The 21,945-nt window shown below is 36.2% G+C and overlaps 1 protein-coding gene across 1 annotated transcript; it reads right to left on the bottom strand.

Annotated features, from left to right (window-relative positions):
• Positions 1-4,098: 4,098 nt before the first annotated feature.
• On the bottom strand, positions 4,099-12,206 carry LOC143541568 (cellulose synthase-like protein G3). The gene is made up of 6 exons (XM_077034362.1): positions 11,623-12,206; positions 10,157-10,309; positions 7,435-7,560; positions 5,734-6,177; positions 4,736-5,083; positions 4,099-4,655 (listed from the first exon to the last, which is right to left on the bottom strand). The coding sequence occupies exons 1-6, from the start codon at positions 12,199-12,201 to the stop codon at positions 4,554-4,556; spliced, it is 1,752 nt and encodes a 583-aa protein (XP_076890477.1). The 5' UTR covers positions 12,202-12,206; the 3' UTR covers positions 4,099-4,553.
• Between the last annotated feature and the right edge of the window lie 9,739 nt (positions 12,207-21,945).

Below are 21,945 nucleotides of genomic sequence, written 5' to 3'. Positions count from 1 at the left end.
GAGGCTCCTTCCGGTTGCTCATCTTCTATTCTTTGGTTTTTCACCAAGTGAGCCAGCCTGCCTGATTTTACATCCTTCTCGATCGCATCCTTTAAATGATGGCATGCGTCGGTGTTGTGGCCCGGGGACCTGTGAAATTCACAATATTTGCCACTGTTTTGCGGTCCCTTGTAGTGTAGTTGCTTGGGGGGCTTGAATTGAACATTCTCAGTACTTAACACCTGTGAAGGTGTTTTAGTGAGTGGAGTCCATATTCTTGGCAGAGGTCTGCTAGGATCTCTGCCGCCCTCCCTCTTGTCACCATCCCCGCGATTACGAACATCTTTTTGGGGCTGGGGTGAGCTTGGTTGCGCTTGCTTTTCTGCTGAAGAAAAACTTGTTGGCTGCAACCTGGACCATACAGAGTTCTGTTTGGCCCTCTTCTCTTTGCTGCGCGGTGATTCAGCCTGATGCGCTCTTTCTCTTGCCCTATCTTGGGCAATCTGTTTTTCATTTCTCGCGAAGACTCGCGAGGCTTCCATTAGTTTTGCCCAAGTGGTGGGCATACCATCTTTGCTTACGAGAGCTCGGCGGAGTTGATCACTGCGCGCGCCTTGTATAAAGGCCACGCGCAGGAGCTGCTCAGTTATACCCCCGATTGCCAGGGACTCCTGATTGAAACGAGTGATGTAATCTTCAATCGTTTCATCATTCTTGCGTACGCAGTGCATGATGTCATCAGGATCGCGCGTGTGCCTGCGCTGCTGTACGAAGTGGGCTTGGAACTTTTCTAATAGTTCCTCGAACCCATCAATTTGCCCAGTCGGCAAGCTCTCGAACCATACCCGCGCTGCGCCTGTGAGGCAGCGAGCAAACATATGACACCATGTTGGCATCGTCCAGCTCTCTAGGTTTCCCGTGTTATAGAAACCTTGCAAAAAGTCATCTGGATCTGTTGTGCCATCATATTTGCCCAGTCGGCAAGCTCTCGAACCATACCCGCGCTGCGCCTGTGAGGCAGCGAGCAAACATATGACACCATGTTGGCATCGTCCAGCTCTCTAGGTTTCCCGTGTTATAGAAACCTTGCAAAAAGTCATCTGGATCTGTTGTGCCATCATATTTGCCCAGACCACTTGGCATCTTGGTCTTGTGCTGGATGGGAGCCTGCGCGATGCGCGCAGTAAACTTTGAGTGTTTTACCAAGATGGCTGGTCTGTAGGGTGTGGTTACGTCCACTTGCCCTCTGACCGGTGGGCTGTACGGCGTGTGCAGATCCAGATCTGCTCTGGCTCCAGGCGCCATGTTCACAGGCGCGCGGAGCTGTGAGCCTCCTGCATGAGTATCCCGTGTCTTCCTCATGCTATGCACTTCTTCATCACTGAACTCAGTGTGTGCAGTGTGAACAGAATGTCCTTCTTCCGGCGCGCGCGGCCTCTTTGTAGTCTGCTTATCAAACGCTTGCCTTTGTGTTTGGTCGGCTAGCTTCTTCTGTTTGACCATTTCGTTGTACTTTTCCATCAGACGCCGCTGCTCGTTTATGAGCCATTCATTCGGATCATTTGTTTCTTCTTCTGGACCCATTGGTCCTTTCAGTTTCGCGCCGGCCATATTTTGTAACGCGAGATCGTCTGGAGGAGTTTCAGTCTGGCCGTGAGGGATTGTGACGAAGGGACGGTTGCTGGTGGTACGCGTAGAATCACGCGGAACCCTCAGAACCTGCTGTCCGTCGTTAACACCCTCACGTTCAATATCCTCCAGAGCTTGATCAACGTTACGAATGCCAGAAACCATGGTGATTGATTTTTTTGTAGATCTGATTAGATCTGATTGCCGATGTAACAGTGGATGGCGCCAATGAAGAAACGTGGATCTACTCACTGGTAGCAGATCTACTTTCCTCGGGTGTGATTATACTATTTCACCGATGGTTCTTCTGGATCAGTGTTCTTCCACCTACAAAATGAACAGCGCCGTTACTTACCCCTCAGAAAGGGACAGAGGGGTCCTCTTTGGGGTAACCCTCCGGCGTGAGAATAAGTATGTGTAGGAGAAAATAATAATGTGAGAGTAAGGGAATTGGGAGAGTATTGCTTAATAGCTGAATACTGTATGTTCTCTGTATGATTGTGTGATTGAATATGTTTCAATGTGAATCAATGTGTCTGTAACTGTCAATGATTGAGTATGAATGTGTCCATCAAAGTGGAGTTGATGCTGTATTTATAGTGCTAGGGTTTCCACTGATTAGGCTCAACCTCGTTGGCCTCCTCCAATCGCACTGCGCCACGTGTCCTCTGGGACACCTGGCGCTTTCTCGTTGGTTGTAATCACATGGTAGCACATGTGTCATGCTGAGTTGTCGACCTTTCATTTGGCAGCTGTCAACATCAGCATATTCTTATTCCTTAAAAATATGCCTTCTGGAAGGTTGTCTGACGTGCACAATTAAGGTTGCCCTAATCCTAATTTGGATAAGGACGAGGTCGATTATGTGCATGTGTGATATGCGCCCATCCTGAGGATGCGCGAGGTCTTCTCTTTATTCTCACGCGCAGATATTTCATGCGCAGATGTGATATGCACGAGCATGTGATATGCGCCGCGCGCTGGTGCGCCGCGCGCATATGTGATGCGCGAGCATATGTGTGCCTGGGCAGATGTGATATGCACGAGCATGTGATATGCGCCGCGCGCATATGTGATGCGCGAGCATATGTGTGCCTGGGCATATGATGCCTGAGCATGTTTTGTATGCGCCATGCGCATAGGTTTTGGCTTTGTGCCTTCATAATGTGTTTATCTTGTGGGTTGACCCGCCTTGCTCGGTGTTGAGGCGGGTACATACCTCTTCAGGTCTCCATTGAAAAACCCAAGTCTGGCTTTCTAGTTTAATTTATCGGTGAATTTTTAGAATGCCTTCTTTCAAAGCGTGTGTTTTATCTTTTATATTTACTCTTTTGTTCTAGGTTAAAAGCTAGTGTTAAGTGGCACAAAATCATTGTCCTTTACGATTCTAATGATATCTTATTCCAATAATTTGCCTTTTTCAAGCACCTACACTTGTTGGCTTAATGCTTGTTTTATTTACTTTTACCCAAATCTAATGAAGTTATTTGATGATCCAATATACCCTTTCGGCCTCTACCCCATCAAGTCACTAATTCATACCTACCCCATTAAGCATTCAATTTATTTGCTGTTTTTTTTTAACAAAACTAATATGTTTTCATAAAACATTTACACAACTATCAGGTATTTTTTCTTACCTTCTTCCATAGTGTAATAAAGATTCTTTTTTCTTTTTTTTTTATTGTTATAACTAAAGGGTTTTTCACATAAATATTTGTCTTGCTGTAAAACGGGTCTGAGATGTTATATAATTCATTTTGTGTTTCTCAAAAGCTTAACTGCATTTTTATAATAGTGTGCACTTAATTGTAGATAACTGTTTGGCATTTTTGTGTTGAATCATTAAGAGATCTGAGTGATTAAGAGATAGCCTTTGAATCATTCAATATGTTTCTTAAACTTAACCATTAAGAGACTCTGTGAACCATTAAGAAATGTCTTTTTGATGAATCGAACACAGTCTATCTCTAACTAATTAAGATGTAGCCTATTAACTGAATAATTAAGAAGCTACTAAACAGCTAAGTAAAAGTCTAATGTCTGTAAAAACCAATGCACTTTGCTACCAAACAGCTAAATTATAACATTTAAAATATTGTTATAATTTTTATGAGTTATTCTATTATTATTATTATTATTATGTATTAAACCAATCATGGTATATTTTTATGAGAATATAATAAAGTGTTGGAAGCGTAATTACAACACATGCAAAATAGCAATATTAGCAACGATGGTTAATTGGTATTTAATACTTTCTTTTAATAAATTTTTAACACTTCATAAAAATATATCTAACGTTACACATTTTTGTGGAACTCGGTGAATCAGGGTTTACAAACATTTCAAAATTTCAACCACATGTCTCATATATGGCACACACTAAAAGTGTGGCAATATAACCATCTACAATTATGCAAGTAGTCCGGTATAACTATAAGATGGCATACATAACATATTTCACAATTCATACAGCTCGTGGCTAATTCCACGACATAGAATCATAGTATGAGAGAGGTTGCACCACATAAAGCAAGCGCCCAACAAAACGATATAACAATGGTCTTGGTGGACATCCGTCCTTTATCGCTCCTTATCACCATGGCTTCATAAACCGGCAAGCTATTCAATACTGCAAAACTTGCCATAAACAATTGCAAAAACAATGTTTCCGAACTCCAAAGTGTCAACATCCGTATAATCCCGATAACTAATGCAATTAGGTTGACGATCGACGCAGTTGTAAAAGGGACAAACATTGGAGAGTGAGCCCCAAACTCCATAAGACCTTGCTCATATCGCTTGCTTTGTTCATCATCTTGCACTTTGCTTGTCACATTGAACCCTTGTGTAGCAATCCCTAAATGCTTGATGGTGTACTCAACAAATGCAAATAAGAATGGTGAGAGTCCCTTTATAAGCCACATCCTTTGATCATTCCATCATCTCTTATAGGTGCTACCGAATATAATGAAATCATAACAATCTTGCACGTATGCTCCAAGAAATAGGAAAACATACAACAAAAACCACGGATCCGTCACCTACAATCAACAAAAGTTAAAGAACTCAACTATGTTCAAGAACTCTGTATATGGTATTAAGATTTGATAAATGATGATACCTTTGGGAAGATGTATAACCCATTCAAAAGTGCAATTTGAGGGATGAAAGAGTATATTGTGATGGGAATTGACCAAATGGGCCAAAAAGTATTGTGGCCATAACATAAGCCCGAAACAAAGCCCATGTGTTGGGTTCCAAAAGTCAACGGCATATACTTTGAGAAGAAAACCTCAAGAAGCCCAATAGCCCATCTCTTTGTTTGACTAATGGCATCAATAAGAGTGATTGGCACATCACCTAAAAATGCTGGCCTACTTGGATGGCAAAAGATAGACTCCCATCCTTCACAGTGCATTTTATATCCGGTAAAATAGTCCTCTACAAGTGACCCGTACCTAAATCCTAACTACATAACCAATTTCAAATAATTATCATCATCGTTGATTAGGGACGGCAATAAAAACCGAACTTGAGAGGAAAACCCGAAACATTTGAAATTTTTTCATGGGTTTGGACAGGTGTGGCATTTGCAATATGCTCGATTACTTGATAGCATAACTCCATTTACCTGATTATATCTCTGAGTAACCCGACATATAGCATATCTTAAAATTATAATTTATTTTTTGGTTCCTTTTTTGTATTTTTTTGGTAGAATTGGATTAATCATATGAAACTTGGAGCACTACTTTCGTCAAAACTTGTTTATAACAATTATTTGTTGTAATTGATTAGTTAATGGCAATATTTTATGGTAATCATATTTAGTAGTTGATTAATAATTACTTACCCGATGTAATTGACTACTTATAATTGTCAAAACCGATAGATACTGGACGGGTTTACCCGATACCCGACGATTAATTACCTGACAAATAACCGACGGGTTTGGGGATGTCGTTTCTATTCGTGTATGGGTTTGGGAATAGTCCCAAAACCGACCCATTGCCATCCCCATCGTTGACTTCACCTAATCACATTATATGTGAGCTACAGCATTATGAAAAAAGTATGTAAGTGCCAAAGTCATATTTGAGATATATAGAATGGCCTTACTTGGAATCCCCACTTGGTGTTGTTTTCGTAGTCGCACCTAGCCACATGGTGTGCTAACTCGATAATTGGTTGCTCGGTAATGGGCTTTTCCACTACATAGTCGGGTCTGAGTTCTTTTATTTCTGGCTGGACCACTGACGTGGGGCCACCAAAGAAAGCACGACGAAGGAAAAAGCATCCAGTCCCAACATAATGGGGGCCTTGTAAACCACTAGCCCCAACTGGGTTGGCAACAAATAATCGCAAGAACTCACCACCATAAATGTCGTTTTTGTTGATGCCATGATAGCGTTGAGGGAATTGGACATATCCTAAATTGGGTTGAGCTAATGGATCAGAGATATAGCACAATGCCATCTTAGGTGTTTGAGGATCATTTGAGTACATGTCACAATCTTGAGTAAGAACAATAGGGGCGTTGGTCATAATACTTGACACTCGGAGCTTCAATAAAAATAATAACTGCATTCAGTAACTTATATTTTTTATAGACATAAGTAATTCATCAATTTATATAATTTTTTAATTGGCCTAATTTTTTATTATAATTTTGTATAATTTGTTTGTTTTAAACTATAAACCTAAATTAAAGTTATCAGTTTAATATAAAAACTTTGTTAATCATCTAACTACTTAGAAAATTAAATAAAATGATTTTAAAAATACGTATATTTATAAAAATAGGTCTGAAACTATTTTTTTTTTTCTATAAAAACATATATAAAAAATTTTAGTATTTATAACATGTAGGCTAGTTAGACTGATGGGCCTATGAACTTTTTTTTATTGGTGTTACTAATAATTGAATATCTATCAACTTGATTACATATGTTTTGGTATCGGTCTGGATGGGCCAGATTGCTTTGAAAATTCAAAACATAGTATTATTCAAATTTAAGAACCCCCCCCCCCCCCCCTGGTTTCGTATGTGTTTTTTTTATAAAGTATGTCATTATCATTATTATTATTATTATTATTATTATTATTATTATTATTTTTTGGCTTCGTATGTGTTTTTTTTATAAAGTATGTCATTATTATTATTATTATTATTATTATTATTATTATTATTATTATCCTATAGTTGGTTATATTACAGATAATACAAGTACACATGATATATTGTTCTAGTGGTATGGTGTCCTTCTTGTAAATGTGAGTTTGTGGATTTATGCATTTACAAGTAGGGATGAGCAAATTCGGTGCGGTACCGATTGGTACAGGCGCCGATTCGAAATCAGTACCGAATTGGTACCAAAGTTTTGAGCTTCGGTATTGGTACGGTACCGATATTTTCCGAAATTTACCTTAAATACCGGTACCAAGAATTTGCAGTTTTCGGTACCGGTTCTTGCCGGTACCGGTATGGCACCGATCTCATCACTGTTTACAATTGCAAAGTAAATGTAGAATTTGTTAAAAAAATATAATATCAAGCATTTTCATTCGCACGTTGCGGTGATGCACGTTAAATGCGCTGAAAGCTACCGCATGCTAGAACTAGCACGCAACAGGAACTCAGTCGATAACGCGATTCGGTTCATTATGAAATTTACGATAAAATGTGGCAGGGAGATGAAAATTGGAAGTTTTGTGAAAAGTTAAAATCCAAAATTTACACCCAAAGTTAAGAGTAAAAGTAGTCAGATATATTATGGTTCACAGAACATGTATGAGACTGAGAAGGTTTTGGAGCGTTACCAAACAATTGAGAGCGCCTGCTTTAAAATTGTGTCGGGATGTTTGTTTTTTCTCTCGTGACAAATACACAAGATTTAGCATCGACTGCCCTTTCTTGTCCTTTTCTTTAGCACCCTCTGACAATACCTATATATATCTCCAAATGTTTAATTAAAATTACTCAAAATTTACACACCACATTTAAAAATTCTGATTATTCTATTATACTTATATATATATTTTCTTCCAGTAAAATCATATTTGTTACACCCGGGACTGATGAAAAAGTGCGCGTTAGAGTGGCGTACTGACACAAATTCGGTTGGTATCGATTTATAATACTAATACTAAACAAAAAAAGAGTAAATTCAGCAACAAAACTCGCACCGAGCAACAGAACATGGGTTGCAGCCGTGAACCGATGCGAAATCGGCGGTATCGAAGGTGATGGAATTAAAATACAAGCTGATGAACTAAAAAAACAATAATAATAACCAACACATTGCAGACCATGAAAGGCGAACGGTGGCCAATCGGAGATGGTGTATGGACGTGCCTTCCCTGATGGTGGTGTTCAATGAATTTGTTGCATTTAATGCCAAATTTGTCTTTTTAGATAAACATTTCATTCCAATTCAATTGACAAAAAGTTTGACCAAACAGATTATTGTTATTTCAAAGGAATTCATCAAATTCCTTATCATTTTATGAACCAAACGCACGCTTAATGTTTAAATTTAATTACTCAACTCATTAATGTTTTTTGCACAAACCAAATCATAAGTCATAACCGAGGCGATTTAAAAATTTAGTTGTTTAAAAAAAACCATTTTACTTAAGGCTTAAAAAAATTTCTGCTTTCAGCCTAAAATGTTTTTATAATTCTTGGAGACTGTCATGTCACAAACCGACGTGAATTTAGCTGATTGAACTAATATTAATAACTAAAAAAGCAATAAATAATTTTTTAAATAGGAGAAAAAACGGGATAGACCATTGAGGTGCCGTCTAGTGCCCTTACGACATCAAACCATCTAACTTTTTTTTAATATAAGTGACAACACCATAAGTGAACTAGGGGCTTTAAGAGAAACTCACCATTTACTATTAAAACAATATTGTTAGTTTATTTAAATATGAAAAGTTAGATTTTACATTTACAAAATTGCAAAACAAAATTTTCACTTAAAATTTTAAGACATTAATTTTTCTACGAAGTATATAATTTCATCTATCGACCATTACCGTTTTGGGGATGCTCATATGGTTAGATTTTAGAATAAAAGGTAAGGGTTTAATTCATAGAAAGTGTTATATTTAGCCGTTTAAAAAATATATTTGTTTTGTACGCCTACTTGAACCAGACCTTTCATAGGACCACAACGCATGTTTTTTTTCTTACACGTATTGATTGGTTTTTCCAAAAAAAACTACCAAATTTGTCTTATTATGTTTTTTGTCTTATTATCAGAATGGGCGTATAGTCCTATACGCCGCCTCTGATATATATATTTTTTAATTTATTATTTGTTATTATTATAGTTATTATTATTATTATTTATTATTATTATTATTATTACTGTTATAATTCCGATGAGGGTGCTGTAAAATCTCGGATTTTTCGTATTTGTATTCATTAAACTGATTCGGGATCGTAATTTGGATCTTTCGAACTATTTAAAACGTGTGTTTATTGGTATTTAACTTGGTTTAACTTATTTTATAATTTCATAACTTTCAATTATGCCAAATATCCCTTAGAAACCTTTAAAATTGCTTAAAAAGGCTAAAAATCGTATTTTCGGGAACTACAGGCTAAAGTCAAACATCTTTGATTAGTCAATTTCTCATGCTTCTGGTCGGAACCGACTTTCGGTCGAGAAGACTGTTATTTTTGTAACAAAATTTTAAGGCTACTGACCAAAACCCGACTTCCGACTCGATGTTCAGATTCTAGTCAGTACCAGCCCCCTTAAATGTTTAATTTAACATAACCGGAGTTCTAAACAGCCGTTTGGATCGATTCCAGCGACATTTTAGAACCTGAAACTTTGAGATATGATAATATAAGTAAAAACGAACTTAATGCCGCTGGATCGATCCAAACAGATGTTTAGAACCCCGGTTATGTTAATAACAACAATAAATAATAATAATAATAATAATAATAATAATAATAACAAATAATAAATTAAAAAATATATATCAGAGGCGGCGTATAGGGCTATACGTCCCTTCTGATAATAAGACAAAAAACATAATAAGACAAAATTGGTTGTTTTTTTCTAGAAAAAGCAACCAATACGCCCCATATAAAGCTATACGAGACATATTAATGGATGTTTAAGCAAAAAGTAGGGTGTATGTAGAAAACCCCTTTGCAAAATGAATACAAAAGATTCCTCCAACTAGTCGCACGTAGCTAAAAGGAAGGCCATCATGTGGTTTATGAGGGGCCTATTAATACAAAAGCATTTTTATTTGTGTGGCTATAGTATAGTGATAAATCTTGTCGCACATCACTAAAAGGAAGGCCATCATGTGGTTTATGGTGGGCCGTATTAATATAAAAGCATTTTTATTTTGTGACTATAATATGGTGAGTATTGAGTGTGTGTGAAAAGAATGGGTATTGGAGAAATATGGGAAAGAACTGATATGAAGGTTGAATAGGCATGTTTGTGTGAAAAATATCGGAGTTTTAACGTTACAGATAGTGCTTAGATTTTAAACCGTTTTATACCTGAATAATAGTTGGATGATTTGTACGAGTAAATCCTGGTGTTTGGAACTTGTTGAAAGCTTGATGTTGTGATTCATTGGTAATGTAGTGGGGGCATACTTCACCTCTTTCTACAACATTCTCAACTCTTATTTTCATGCTCTCATACATTGTCTACAATGACAAAATAAATAAATAAAACAATGTATGCTAAATTTTTTATAAACTAAAAAGTGTATGCTATTAATCACTGGTTTGTTATTATTTTGGTATATTGGTTTTTAATAATCTCAACTATTGTCTTTTTGTCACTGCTGGTCTCAACTAATGAATTGGCTACTGATGGTCTCAATTTTTAAAGTATTTGTTCCTAATGATTCGTGACTAACAGAATCCTAACGCCGTTAGTTTCAGGTCGACTGGAAAATGTTTTTGGCCGGAAAATTCAAATTTGTTGCCGGGAAACACCACATGAACACCACACCCACTGCCAATTGACTCATGGCTAACCAACTACCACCACTTGAGCACCATCAACCGATTCCGACGGTGGTTCTAGGGTTTCCGGTGACCTCAATAATTGAGGTTTTTACTTGAAAAAGGTTCTTAAAGGTCCAATACGAAGTTACCAAGATGTTTGGGACGAAAATGTTGAGTTTTCTGAAAAAAATTGAGTTTTCGGCCAAAACTGTTTTTCCGGCGACCTGAAACTAACGATGTTAGGATTCTGTTAGTCACGAACCATTTGAAACAAATACTTTAAAAGTTGGGACTATCAGTAGCCAATTTATTTGTTAGGACCAACAGTGAAAAAAAAACAATAGCTGGGATTAAAAACCAATATACCTATTATTTTTTTATATTTGTACTATTTAAATCTTTCTATTTTTTAATTATTATTTTGAAGTTAAAAGTTATTGTATGTGAGCTTCAGCTGACCTACCCGTCTTTGTTATAGTAATTGTCCCCGTTTTTATAAGTTTTTTTTATTAATTATTATATATAGTAATTGTCCCCGTTTTTTTCTTTTAACTAATAAATAAGTTTGCAATTCGCTTTTTTAATTGAATACAAACTTATTTATTTGAGTTTGCTTTGCTGAAATTTGTAAGTGAATTTATACTTAATTTGTTTTGCTGAAATTCAAATAAATTAAAAATATGAATTGCCTTCTTTGGTTACATCAAGATTAAATCTAAATTTAAGTATCCATGTTTTGCTGGAGGGCATGAAGAAACTAGGAATTTAATAGTATATCTTGAAATTAGTTTTTTTTCTTTTTTTTTAACAGCATTTGAAACTACCTTTAATATCTGAGTGAGTATTCTTGAAACGTGATGACCCGACTTACCCAAAAACATCTGGAGGAAATCCATTAGAGGAAAACCACTACTGTGGAAAAACCTCCGTTGAGTAAGGTATGTAAGCTCAACGGCGGCCATTGGACCAGAAGCCAACTTATCTTGAAATTAGTTAAAAATAGTTACCTTAATCTCCTCTAACATCTCAAGCTCAACCCTTCCATGATGGTTGGAGCTAAAATACACTTCCGGGCATCTATCCATAATATTATTTTCCCTAGAAAACGGAAGCCAAATCTTTGCAAACTTTGCAGCCTCCATGAAAGCAAAAAGAGTAAGCTCGGAGCCGCCATCGTCCGAAACATACACCGAAAGCTTCTCGGGTGGATAGTCATAAGCCATAAGAGACAGCGCGGTGTTAACAACGTTCATAGGCGGCTCTTTATAGGGATCCGCGGTGCATATGAATATGTCTATGTGCGGAAAATCTTTTGTTTTGATAACTTTTTCTAGGTTTTCGGGGCAGGCTTTTCGGAGAATGGGGCGGAGGCGGACCGAAGTGGTGGTGGCCCACGCGAAGGCGAGTATGAGGTCGGAGATCAAGAGGGAGGTGGTGGTGACGACGGAGATGGTGGTGGTGGAATGGCGGAGGGTGAGGAGGTGGTGGTAGATTAGGGCGAGGATGGCACAAGTGTATATAAATGCAAAGATACGATTGAAGGTTGTGCATGGCATGTGTTTGTATGTGTGAAGAAGTGCACCCATGTTTAGAGATAGATACTATTATTATCAATTCATTCATTGTCTTCATGACTATTTATAAAGTACATGGCAAAAAAAGGAAAAAAAAATCATTCGGATATTCGTATTTACATATATCAAACTTTATTAACAAGTATATAATTTATACAACATTTTACATTTATCGTCTCCATTTGTAGTTAAATTGGCGACTAGGGTTTGACGCCTTAGTCGTTGAATCTTGTCATACATATGTCAAACTCAAAGATAGATTTCTAACGGCGACTTGCGATTAATGGGTGAGACATAGGTGGGCGTTCGTGATCGAGTTTTTGAGAGTAGAGTGAACATGGTTGATATTTCACCTAGATCTAGGGTTTAGCGACGGTGATGGTGGTTTTTGTTAAAAAAAACAAAATGAGGAACTCTTTTCTATTTTAGAACGAAGAATTTTTATATTTAGGCTACCATACTCTTTAAATTTGGAGAGGCCGTTGTCTCACTATGGTCAGACTATGTTGTCTTAACCGGGCATGCTGGTTTCAGAGTTTGGCTTGTACGTTCCTTCGGAAAACCATGCCGCCGGCTGCCACTTAAAAGTCTTTGATTTCAATTGTTTTCATCTAAATTAAGAAATACTGAATTTGTATTTGATTATCTAATAGCAAAGATTTCAAAATCATCACAAACCTCCCCTTTTCTTTTTTATTGCAATCCTCATTTTCTAAAACATAACTTAATTGATGTTTCTTCAGAACATTCATTTGAGTTAAAGCAAACTATATGAAACAAGTATACAAAAAACTATTTGGGGTATCTTTTATATGTATCAAAATATACATTGATCAGGGTTTGACAGAGGAGCTTTCTAAGTTTTCGATATGCATTAAATGTTTGTACATTGCATTAATACTGTGTACATAAGCTAAAAAGAATTTGGTGCCTCTTAACAATTATTAAGAGACTACCTCTTAACAGTTCGTAACCTCTTAATGGTTAAGAGGTAGCCTTAAGTCTGAATAGTTAAGAGGTAACTATTAAGAGGTTATGAGCCATTAAGAGTTAGCCTCTAAAAGATTGTTAAGAGGCTACCAAACAGCCCTTGGCAAGTACTGAACAAATAAGAGGTCTGAATGATTAAGAGACTCTGAGTGAATAAGTGTTGAATCAGTAAGTGATGTACTGTGCAAAATGACGATTTTACCCCTCTCTGAATTATTTTGCGCTGAATTAAATATATATGTTTAGTCAGAGCTCTTAATAACTGTAAAGAATGACCAAACTTTCATTACAACTAAAATACATCTTACAACAAACTAGTTTTTGTAACCAAGCGAAGCAGCGCAACACGCTTACATACTTTGTTAACAATAAACTGTTTACAAAAGTCATCAAAATACAGGGTGTCAGGGTGCGAACCGTTGGTTCACAGCTCACAAGGTACTATCATACAATTTAAATATGACAATAACTAATTTATTTATTTATTTCAAAATTTCAATCAAGAAGGAAAACGTGAATTTAATAATAAAAAATTAAATTAATTAATAGAAGATTTAATTTAATAGTGAAAATTAAATCTAAATGATGAAAAACTTAATTTAATAATAAAATTACAATAATTGAATTTTAGTAATAAAGATTAATAGGATGGAAGGTAAGTTGTGAAAAATGCGAAGTAACACGAGATTAATGAAAACAAAAGGTACGTACTAAAATGTTAATATTTAAAGTTGAGGGTAAAGATTGAAATGTTTTTGATAATTTGAGAATATGATAAAATAAAATAATTGAGAGAGAATAATTTAAATAACATAACAAAATGGTAATTGTTTAAAACTTGTGATAACTGTGTCTTGATAACCAGAGGATTGTGTCGGATCATAAGAATTAAAAATACTTTGATTAATTAGAGTAAAGTGAATAAATCACATCATGAAATTTTGATTAAGTAAAATCAATCAAATAAATGAATATCCTTCGATGGGATGGGCTATCCACGAGCCTTCCATTGCATTTTATTGTCCCAACTTGTTAGCATACCAAAGTAAATAATTTGTGAATTGGCATTTCCATAAGCTTTCGATGGCATTTTATTGGCCCATCTAAATAGTAAAACATAGATTGTGAGTTGGGCCTCCCATGAACTTTCCAAGGAATTTTAAATGGCCCAACAAATTAACGAATTATCAGAACAATTGGTTGCCCCATGAGCGTTACATGGTATTTTAACTGACCTAACTAAATAACGAACAAACGGATTCAAATATGAGCAGTTGGAGTATCTCGTGAACCACTATGGCTGATACATTCCAACCAAATATCAAGTCAAAACGGGTTGAGAATGGAGAGTTGGAGTGCCCATGGGTTGACATAGATTTTTCATCCAACTAAACACTTAAAAAAGAAATAATAATATATATATTGGAATATTCCGAATTTATCCACGAAATCACCGTGAATTTAATTTGATAATTTATGGAAGGTAAACGTCACATCGATTACGTTGATCACTTAAAGTTCTGGTCGTGTGACATTTGTTTCCATTTGGCCTATAAGATCGAGTACTGTGGTCAGGTTATCTTCCAGGTAAGGAATATCGTCTTACCTTTGATTCTCGGAATCATTTTACCAAGGCCCGACTCACAGGTCTCTCCCTCTTCCAGTTACTACGAGAATATGTCATACTCCCATGCTTTAAGGAGCGGGAGTAAAAACAAAACTAGGGAATTCTTAAGGAATCTCCAATAAATAAAATAATAATAAAAATCTAGGTTTTTTTTTTGAAAAAAGATTTAGAAAATATTTTGAGAATGAGCCGTAGCCTCGGAGTTTGTGTGTGCACCAAATTAAAATAATAATGTAAATAACTAATTTAAATAAGTTGTACACACATAAAATAAGCACATAAGGCAATCAAGTAAGAACGTATATGGTCCTAAGCATATTACTAGGACATTTTAACGACCTATCTTATAACCTTCGGCTCTGATACTAATCTGTCACACCCCAACCTACGGCGGAAATGCTATCACACCCCAACCTAAGGCGGAAATGCTGGGGCGTGATCCGATTGCTCACAGCTCAAAGATACCATCATGAATATAAATGACAATATCTAATTAATTATTTTATTCAAAGAATACACACAATATCCAATATAACAAAATATTACAAATAGATAAATATGATTCCAAACAAACTTAAGCAATAATTTTTTTTGTAAATCCTAAGGTCTTGTCAAAGTGTCCAACTTCAATCTTCAATACAAAGCAACCTGCATATGCGCAGAAAATAAAAGAGTTTGTCAACAACACATGTTGAGTTAGATGATCACCAGATTTTGACACAACAATAATATATATGATAGATAAATGATAAGTGATAAATACGCAAACCAACATATGTGGTAATAATCAATCAAAGCTTAACAAACCATGTACATAACCAAAGACTTTCTAGTGTGCCAATGAATCGTTGCCAAGCGAATCGGGCATTGATTACGATGACTAAAATTGTCGGTTTACCTTCGCCAAGCGAATCGAGCTCCGGTTACTAAGACGGTGGTATGATCATACAAATGAGCACCCTATACAAGGGAATACGGTGGACCTCTCCGAAAATGATAGAATTTACACGTAAGCAAATAGCAATTAGCAAATAGCATTTAATTGATATACATACAATGATTATGTTTGCGAGTTTGTGTATATATGTATATGATAGAAAAATATGATAAGTACGTATATGTTTCCAAAACATTAGAAAACAGTAGATAAAAAGGGGAATGATCAAACTCACCTTAGATTAATGACAAACGAATATAAACATGATTAAACGAGCTAACGAATAAGCAAGTTGTCCACTAAACGTCGAACGATATAAATGATCAGAATCTGGAAGTTTGAGATATGATAATATAAATAAAAACGAACTTGTTGCCGCTGGAATCACTCCAAACGGACGTTTAGAACTCAAGTTATGTTATATTTAAGATTTAAGCGAGCTGGTACTGACCAGAATCCGAACAGCGAGTCGGAAGTCGGGTTTTGGTCGGTAGCCTTAAAATTTTATTACAAGAATAAAAGTCTTCTGGACCGAACATTGAATCCGACCAGAAGTATGTGAAAATGTAAAGTCAAACTCGCTGACTGATTTGCCCTTTAATGAGTTTTAAACGAATTGACCAGCCAACACCCTTCAACCATCGAAATTGACTATAGGTTATTGACTAGGGAATATATATGAACGATTCCTATGTTTACAACTTACCTAGAAAGTGAAAGAATCAACATATACGATGAGTCAAAGGTCCATACGCATGCAAAGTCAAACGAACAAGCTTGTATCTTCAATGAATAAGCAAAAACCAAAGGGTTTCGTGATGAATAGAGGTAGGTGATGGCTGAGGATGTCTCCTAGGGTTCATGTAAAGTTTCTGGCAGAGATTATGAGGCTTGTTTATATAAGAATAGCAAAAACGAACCATATTTGGAAGATTTACTCATTTAAGTAACAAGATATGGTTTTAATGAGAATATCTATGAAATAAACCGAAAGATTTCGTGCTTGATCAGTAATCTAAGGGTATGAACTTGTATTTTAGTTAATATCCTTTTCTTAGACCTTAATTCACTCAATTTATGCCTAAAATAAGCGATTTACATGCTAAAAACGAACTAGGAAACGAAATAACTTAAACATCTGTGCAGAGGTACCATAGCGCCACGCGGTGGGCCTAGGCCACCCCAACACGTGGTGCTCCGGCCAAAATGAGAGGAAATTTCATTTTGTACATGTGTAGTCCTTGTAGTTTGTTATTTGGTCAATATTTAAACAATTTAGGAAATAAATAGAAAATAAACAATATGTAAAGGATAAAGGGCCTAAAGTGAACATTATAAACTTAATTACTTATAAACATTTGATTTTTAATTTATAATAAAGATCCCAAAATATTCCGGGTAGGGTTAAACGCAAACGAATACGGGTTTAGCAAATCCAAAATGTTACAAATGCCGCGAACCCTTGGTTCATAGCTCACAAGGTACTATCATACAATTTAAATATGACAATAACTAATTAATTTTATTTATTTCAATATTCCAATCAAGTACACAAAGTTAAAAACAGATTTCCAAAATAAAAATAGAACACAAATATCTTTTATTTCATGAACTAAAGTCTCTTTCTAAGTGTTTCTTCACCTTAGCTTCAAACCAAATGATAACCTGCAAATGCGTACAATATAGATTTGTCAACACGAGGTTAAGTGAGAAAAGTCACAAGTTTTGATACAATAATAATATATAAACAAAAGAGCAAAACTGATATTGTGAGCATAAATCAATCAAACCATGAGCAAATAAAGTGTGTCAGTTGACCATGCCTCTCGAACACAGGCTATGGCTGCTATGACAAAACAAATGCAAATAAGGGTGTCGGTTGACCATGGTCACGAACGCGGGCTATGGCTACTACGACGGCGTATGATCATATTAACTTGCTAGACTTCTGATGAACCTCTGTGAAAGCGATAAAATAAAACAACTACACACATAGAAGTTAATCATTCAATTGATAACACACAATACTCACAGTTTGCTAGTGCAGATAATATATAATATATAAATACGAATAAATATGCAAGTGTCTCTAAAACGTTTAAAAGCTGTAAAATGTGGGAAATGACTTCTTACCTTGACGATTAAGCGAAAAACCGAGAGATAGAATAAATGAGCAAAGTTAACGGGATGATTGTTATGATCCAACCAGACCTGAGACTTATACAAAATAAAATAGATCTAAAACCGAGAACATAGTCGCTGCAATCAATCCAAACAGATGTATAGAACTCCGGTTATGAGGTTTTCAGTAAATAATCGAGCTAGTACTGACCAGAATCGAATAGCGAGTCGGGAGTCGGGTTTTGGTAAGTACACTCAAATCTCAAAATAAATCTAAATGTATTCTGGACCAAAAGCTAGTTCCAACTAGAAGTGATAGAAATCGACTTGCCATTGAACGGGTCTGAGTCCAATTGACTACCGAGACTCCCTCAATCGGGAAAATTTATTGAGGTCTTTTGTTCTATGGATAAAAATCTACAATTTTGAAGAAGACAACTTACCTCGGAGATGAATAGAAGAATTAGAAAATCAGGATGTCTTTAATACTAAAGTCAACTAGTCTTGAAAGAATTCGATTAAACTTAAAGAATATGATAATGCAAAGAAGAATTTTGTGGGATGTGAGATGAGACGGCCAATACAAGGGTTTTAGGGTTGGAGAATGTTTTTAGATGAAAAATATAAAGATTATGTTAGTTATTTCAGTAATTACTCGATTAAGGAAACCAATAACATAATTAAGACAAAATCGGTTCAATTAATTCAAATATCTTGGTGTGATGAACAAGAAATGGATGTAGACAATGTATAATAGTAGATTATAAAATAAGTTCCCGAAATTGGTCCATCATATTTTGGTTTTTGACGAAATTAGTCCTTGTAGTTCCCGAAAATGCATGTTTTAGCCATTGTAAGCGATTTTGAGAATTGTCAAAGACTATTTGGCATGATTGAAAGTTATGAAATTATAAAATAAGTTAAACCAAGTTAAATACCAATAAATACAAGTTTTTATCAATACAAATATCCTAATTATATTCCCGAGTCGGGTAAACGAATATGGTTATGAGTATGAAAAATTCGAAATATTACACAGGGGCACATCAAGTTACTACTAAACACAAAATTTGTTTCAAAATGGATAAAATACAATAGCCAAATCAAGTTACTACAAAACACAAAATTTATTTCAAAATTGACAAAATATAATAACCGCATAAGTTACTACCAAACACAAAATTTGTTTCAAAATGGACAAATACATTAGCCATTTAGCCACATCAAATTACTACCAAACACAATTAGTTTCAAAATGAGCCATACACAAAAGCCAGATCGGCTTACGTGAGTGTAAAAAAAACTCTTAGGTTCCGTCGTTCAGTGTGCCTCAAGCAAATTGCGCTTCGCAATGCCTTGCAATTTGATTATAGCTAAAAATACATATCCTGTACAGTTTTTGGACAGTTAACAAACAATGTCATTCCAACTGAAGATGCACATTAAGATAATCATGCAAAGATAAAAAAAAGGATCCTCAGCCATATATCTTTGAATCCTTGTTTTAGTTGGGACTAAAAATTGAAAGAAAAAGAAAGATGATTAATGTAGCAAAAGAAGTTGGGTGGCGTATCTTAAGTCTCAAATATAGATATTTTTGGACTACATCAACCACAACATAAACATGTTAACTACTTTCAACAAAAAAATATTTCACATGATCCATTGTTTCATCTTACTAATCATACGAATCCCTGCTAAAAACAGTATTTACTAATCACTCACTTGAAACAATTCAAGTGAGATCTTGCAAATCCACCTCGCATTTTAAACAACTCTCAATTCTTCGTAGAAAAAGACCACATAAATAAGTGGCATTATTGTCTAATGAAAATAGATTAAATGTTGGTGCATTGTGGCAATAGTTCATTTGTCTCGAGTTTATCGTGGCTGTAATCATTACGATGTTTGGTTTGTCGTGATAAACTAGTTAGTTTTGTTTTTGGTTTTGGCGAACTTAGCTTCTGGCGAAGTTAGGGACAACTTCCCCTAGGGTGTTAGGCGAAGTTGTCGTAGTATAATAACCTAACTTGCGCCGTCAGTTTAAGAGAAAGGTTTTTGGAGTGTTCGTCTTGTAAGCCGTAGTAGGGTTTCGGTGTGATTGGCATTCACCTCTAATAGAAAAGTAACATTTGTCTTACGTGTTACGTGTTCCTTTACGTGTCTCTCGTCTAAACACTCGTATCGTATACGTAGGGGATTCCGCACCCTCGTGTTACGAGATAATCCTGTGTTGATCCGGCTGGGAACCTACAATTGGTATCAGAACGTTTGCTCGTGATTGTGTGGTTCGGGATTATCATACTTGTGTTAAACGAACTCCGCTAGACTTTTCGCGGAATCGTTTCACGTAAAACACCATTCGTTCAGTCCATTCCTACATTACATTGTCCCTGTCGCACTCCATACTACCTTTTAATCATTCGAAACAAGAAAAACACTGCTCAAAATCAGATCTCGCGACTTACGAAGTTGCCGTCACCTGTAGCTAGGGTTTCAGCGAAGTTATAACTGGCGAAGTTATTTGGTGAAGTTATTCTTTGGCGAAGTTAGTCTTTGGTGAAGTTGTTCTTTGGCGAAGTTATTCTTTGGTGAAGTTGTGCATTGGCGAAGTTACTTGGTGAAGTTATTTGGTGAAGTTGTGCATTGGCGAAGTTACTTGGTGAAGTTGTAATCTGGTGAAGTTGTTCTTTGGCGAAGTTATTCCTTGGTGAAGTTATACTTTCTTCGTCTTCACGAAATACCATTTCATTTGGTTCCAGCTCCTGTTTCGGTTTAAAAATGACGTCAATAAACATCACTGAACTGGTGAAAATGGAAGTTGAAGCTGGGTCAGCGACTAAAGCTCCAAAGTTACTTAAAGGCACTGATTTTGTTGCGTGGAAAGACAGATTTGAGCAGTATGTGAAATATCAAGATGCTAAGATGTGGGTATGCATTCAGGATGGTTATATCCCTCCAACAACTAAGTTTGAAGGACGTGAGCAACTGAAAAAATATAATAAGATGGAGGACGATGAGAAGAAGATGTACGAGGCAGAAAGTAAGGCACTAGCTGCAATCACCATGGCACTACCTCAGGATATTCTTCATACTTTCCGAAAGTATAAGACGGCTAGAGAATTGTGGGAAGCATTGGAGAGCCGCTATGAAGGTAACGTCGGAATTTGAAACTCCAAGATAAAGTTACTAAAAACTCAGTTCTCGGTATTCAAGTATTTTAAGAATGAATCGCTTGATGACATCATTACAAGATACTATCACTTGATGACCGAATTGGACAACTACTCCATAAGGTATTCTGAGAGTGAGATTGTGGAAAAACTTCTTGATGCTCTTCCATCAAGATGGGAGATGTACACAGTTCTGATGAAAGAAGATAAAGAATTTGATGGCTTTGACTTAGAGAAGGTGGTTAACAAGTTACGTAATTATGAGCTTAACATGTTACGAAAAGAGACGCCTACTGATCAGGTTCAGGATCCGGGAATGTATGGTGCAAAAGGCTCTGCAAACTCAAGCTCTAAAACAGATTCGACTGCCTATTACTCAGGCGGGGAACCAAATTCTACGCAAGATGGTCATGTGATGATGAATATGGATGGAGATATATGCTTTGTAGCAAGTGGAAGTGGTTCTTTAAAATCTCAATCTTCAGTCAGTAATTCTTCTACTAGTGCTTCAAATGTAAATTACTCAAAGATGCCTATGAGTGTAAAATCTGCTGAACAACAATTTGCCCGTTATGCCTCTTTCATTGCGTCTTATGAAAATTACATCAAGGGAAAGATAGTTGACCCTGCAACCCTGGATGAGGACTATGATCAGATAGATGCTGATGACATGGAAGAAATGGATCTGCAGTGGCAAATGGCGATGATAGTAAGAAGGGTAAAACGGTTTATGAAGAAGACTGGATGAAAATTCGTGGGAGAGAGACCGGTATTTGACAAGTCAAAGGTTCGTTGCTACAACTGTCAACAGAATGGACACTTTGCGAGAGAGTGCCCAAATGAGAGAGTTGAACGGGGTCAGAACAGGCCTACTCAGCCATGGTTTCTCAACAGAATGATGGATATAA

The sequence above is a fragment of the Bidens hawaiensis genome, unplaced genomic scaffold, assembly GCF_021521415.1.
Source record: "Bidens hawaiensis isolate Kalapana, Puna unplaced genomic scaffold, B.hawaiensis_p1.1 tig00012613_1, whole genome shotgun sequence".
NCBI lineage: Eukaryota > Viridiplantae > Streptophyta > Magnoliopsida > Asterales > Asteraceae > Bidens > Bidens hawaiensis.
This window is presented reverse-complemented; position numbering and strand designations above follow the sequence as displayed.

Excerpts from the sequence above, each read along its gene's own strand:
- LOC143541568 (XM_077034362.1), bottom strand. The coding sequence starts at position 12,201 with ATGGGTGCACTTCTTCACACATACAAACACATGCCATGCACAACCTTC. Across the intron at positions 6,178-7,434 it reads CAGGCGCTCTCAATTGTTTG|CTCCGAGTGTCAAGTATTAT; the intron begins GTAACGCTCCAA and ends TTTTTATTGAAG. Across the intron at positions 5,084-5,733 it reads ACACCAAGTGGGGATTCCAA|TTAGGATTTAGGTACGGGTC; the intron begins GTAAGGCCATTC and ends TTGGTTATGTAG.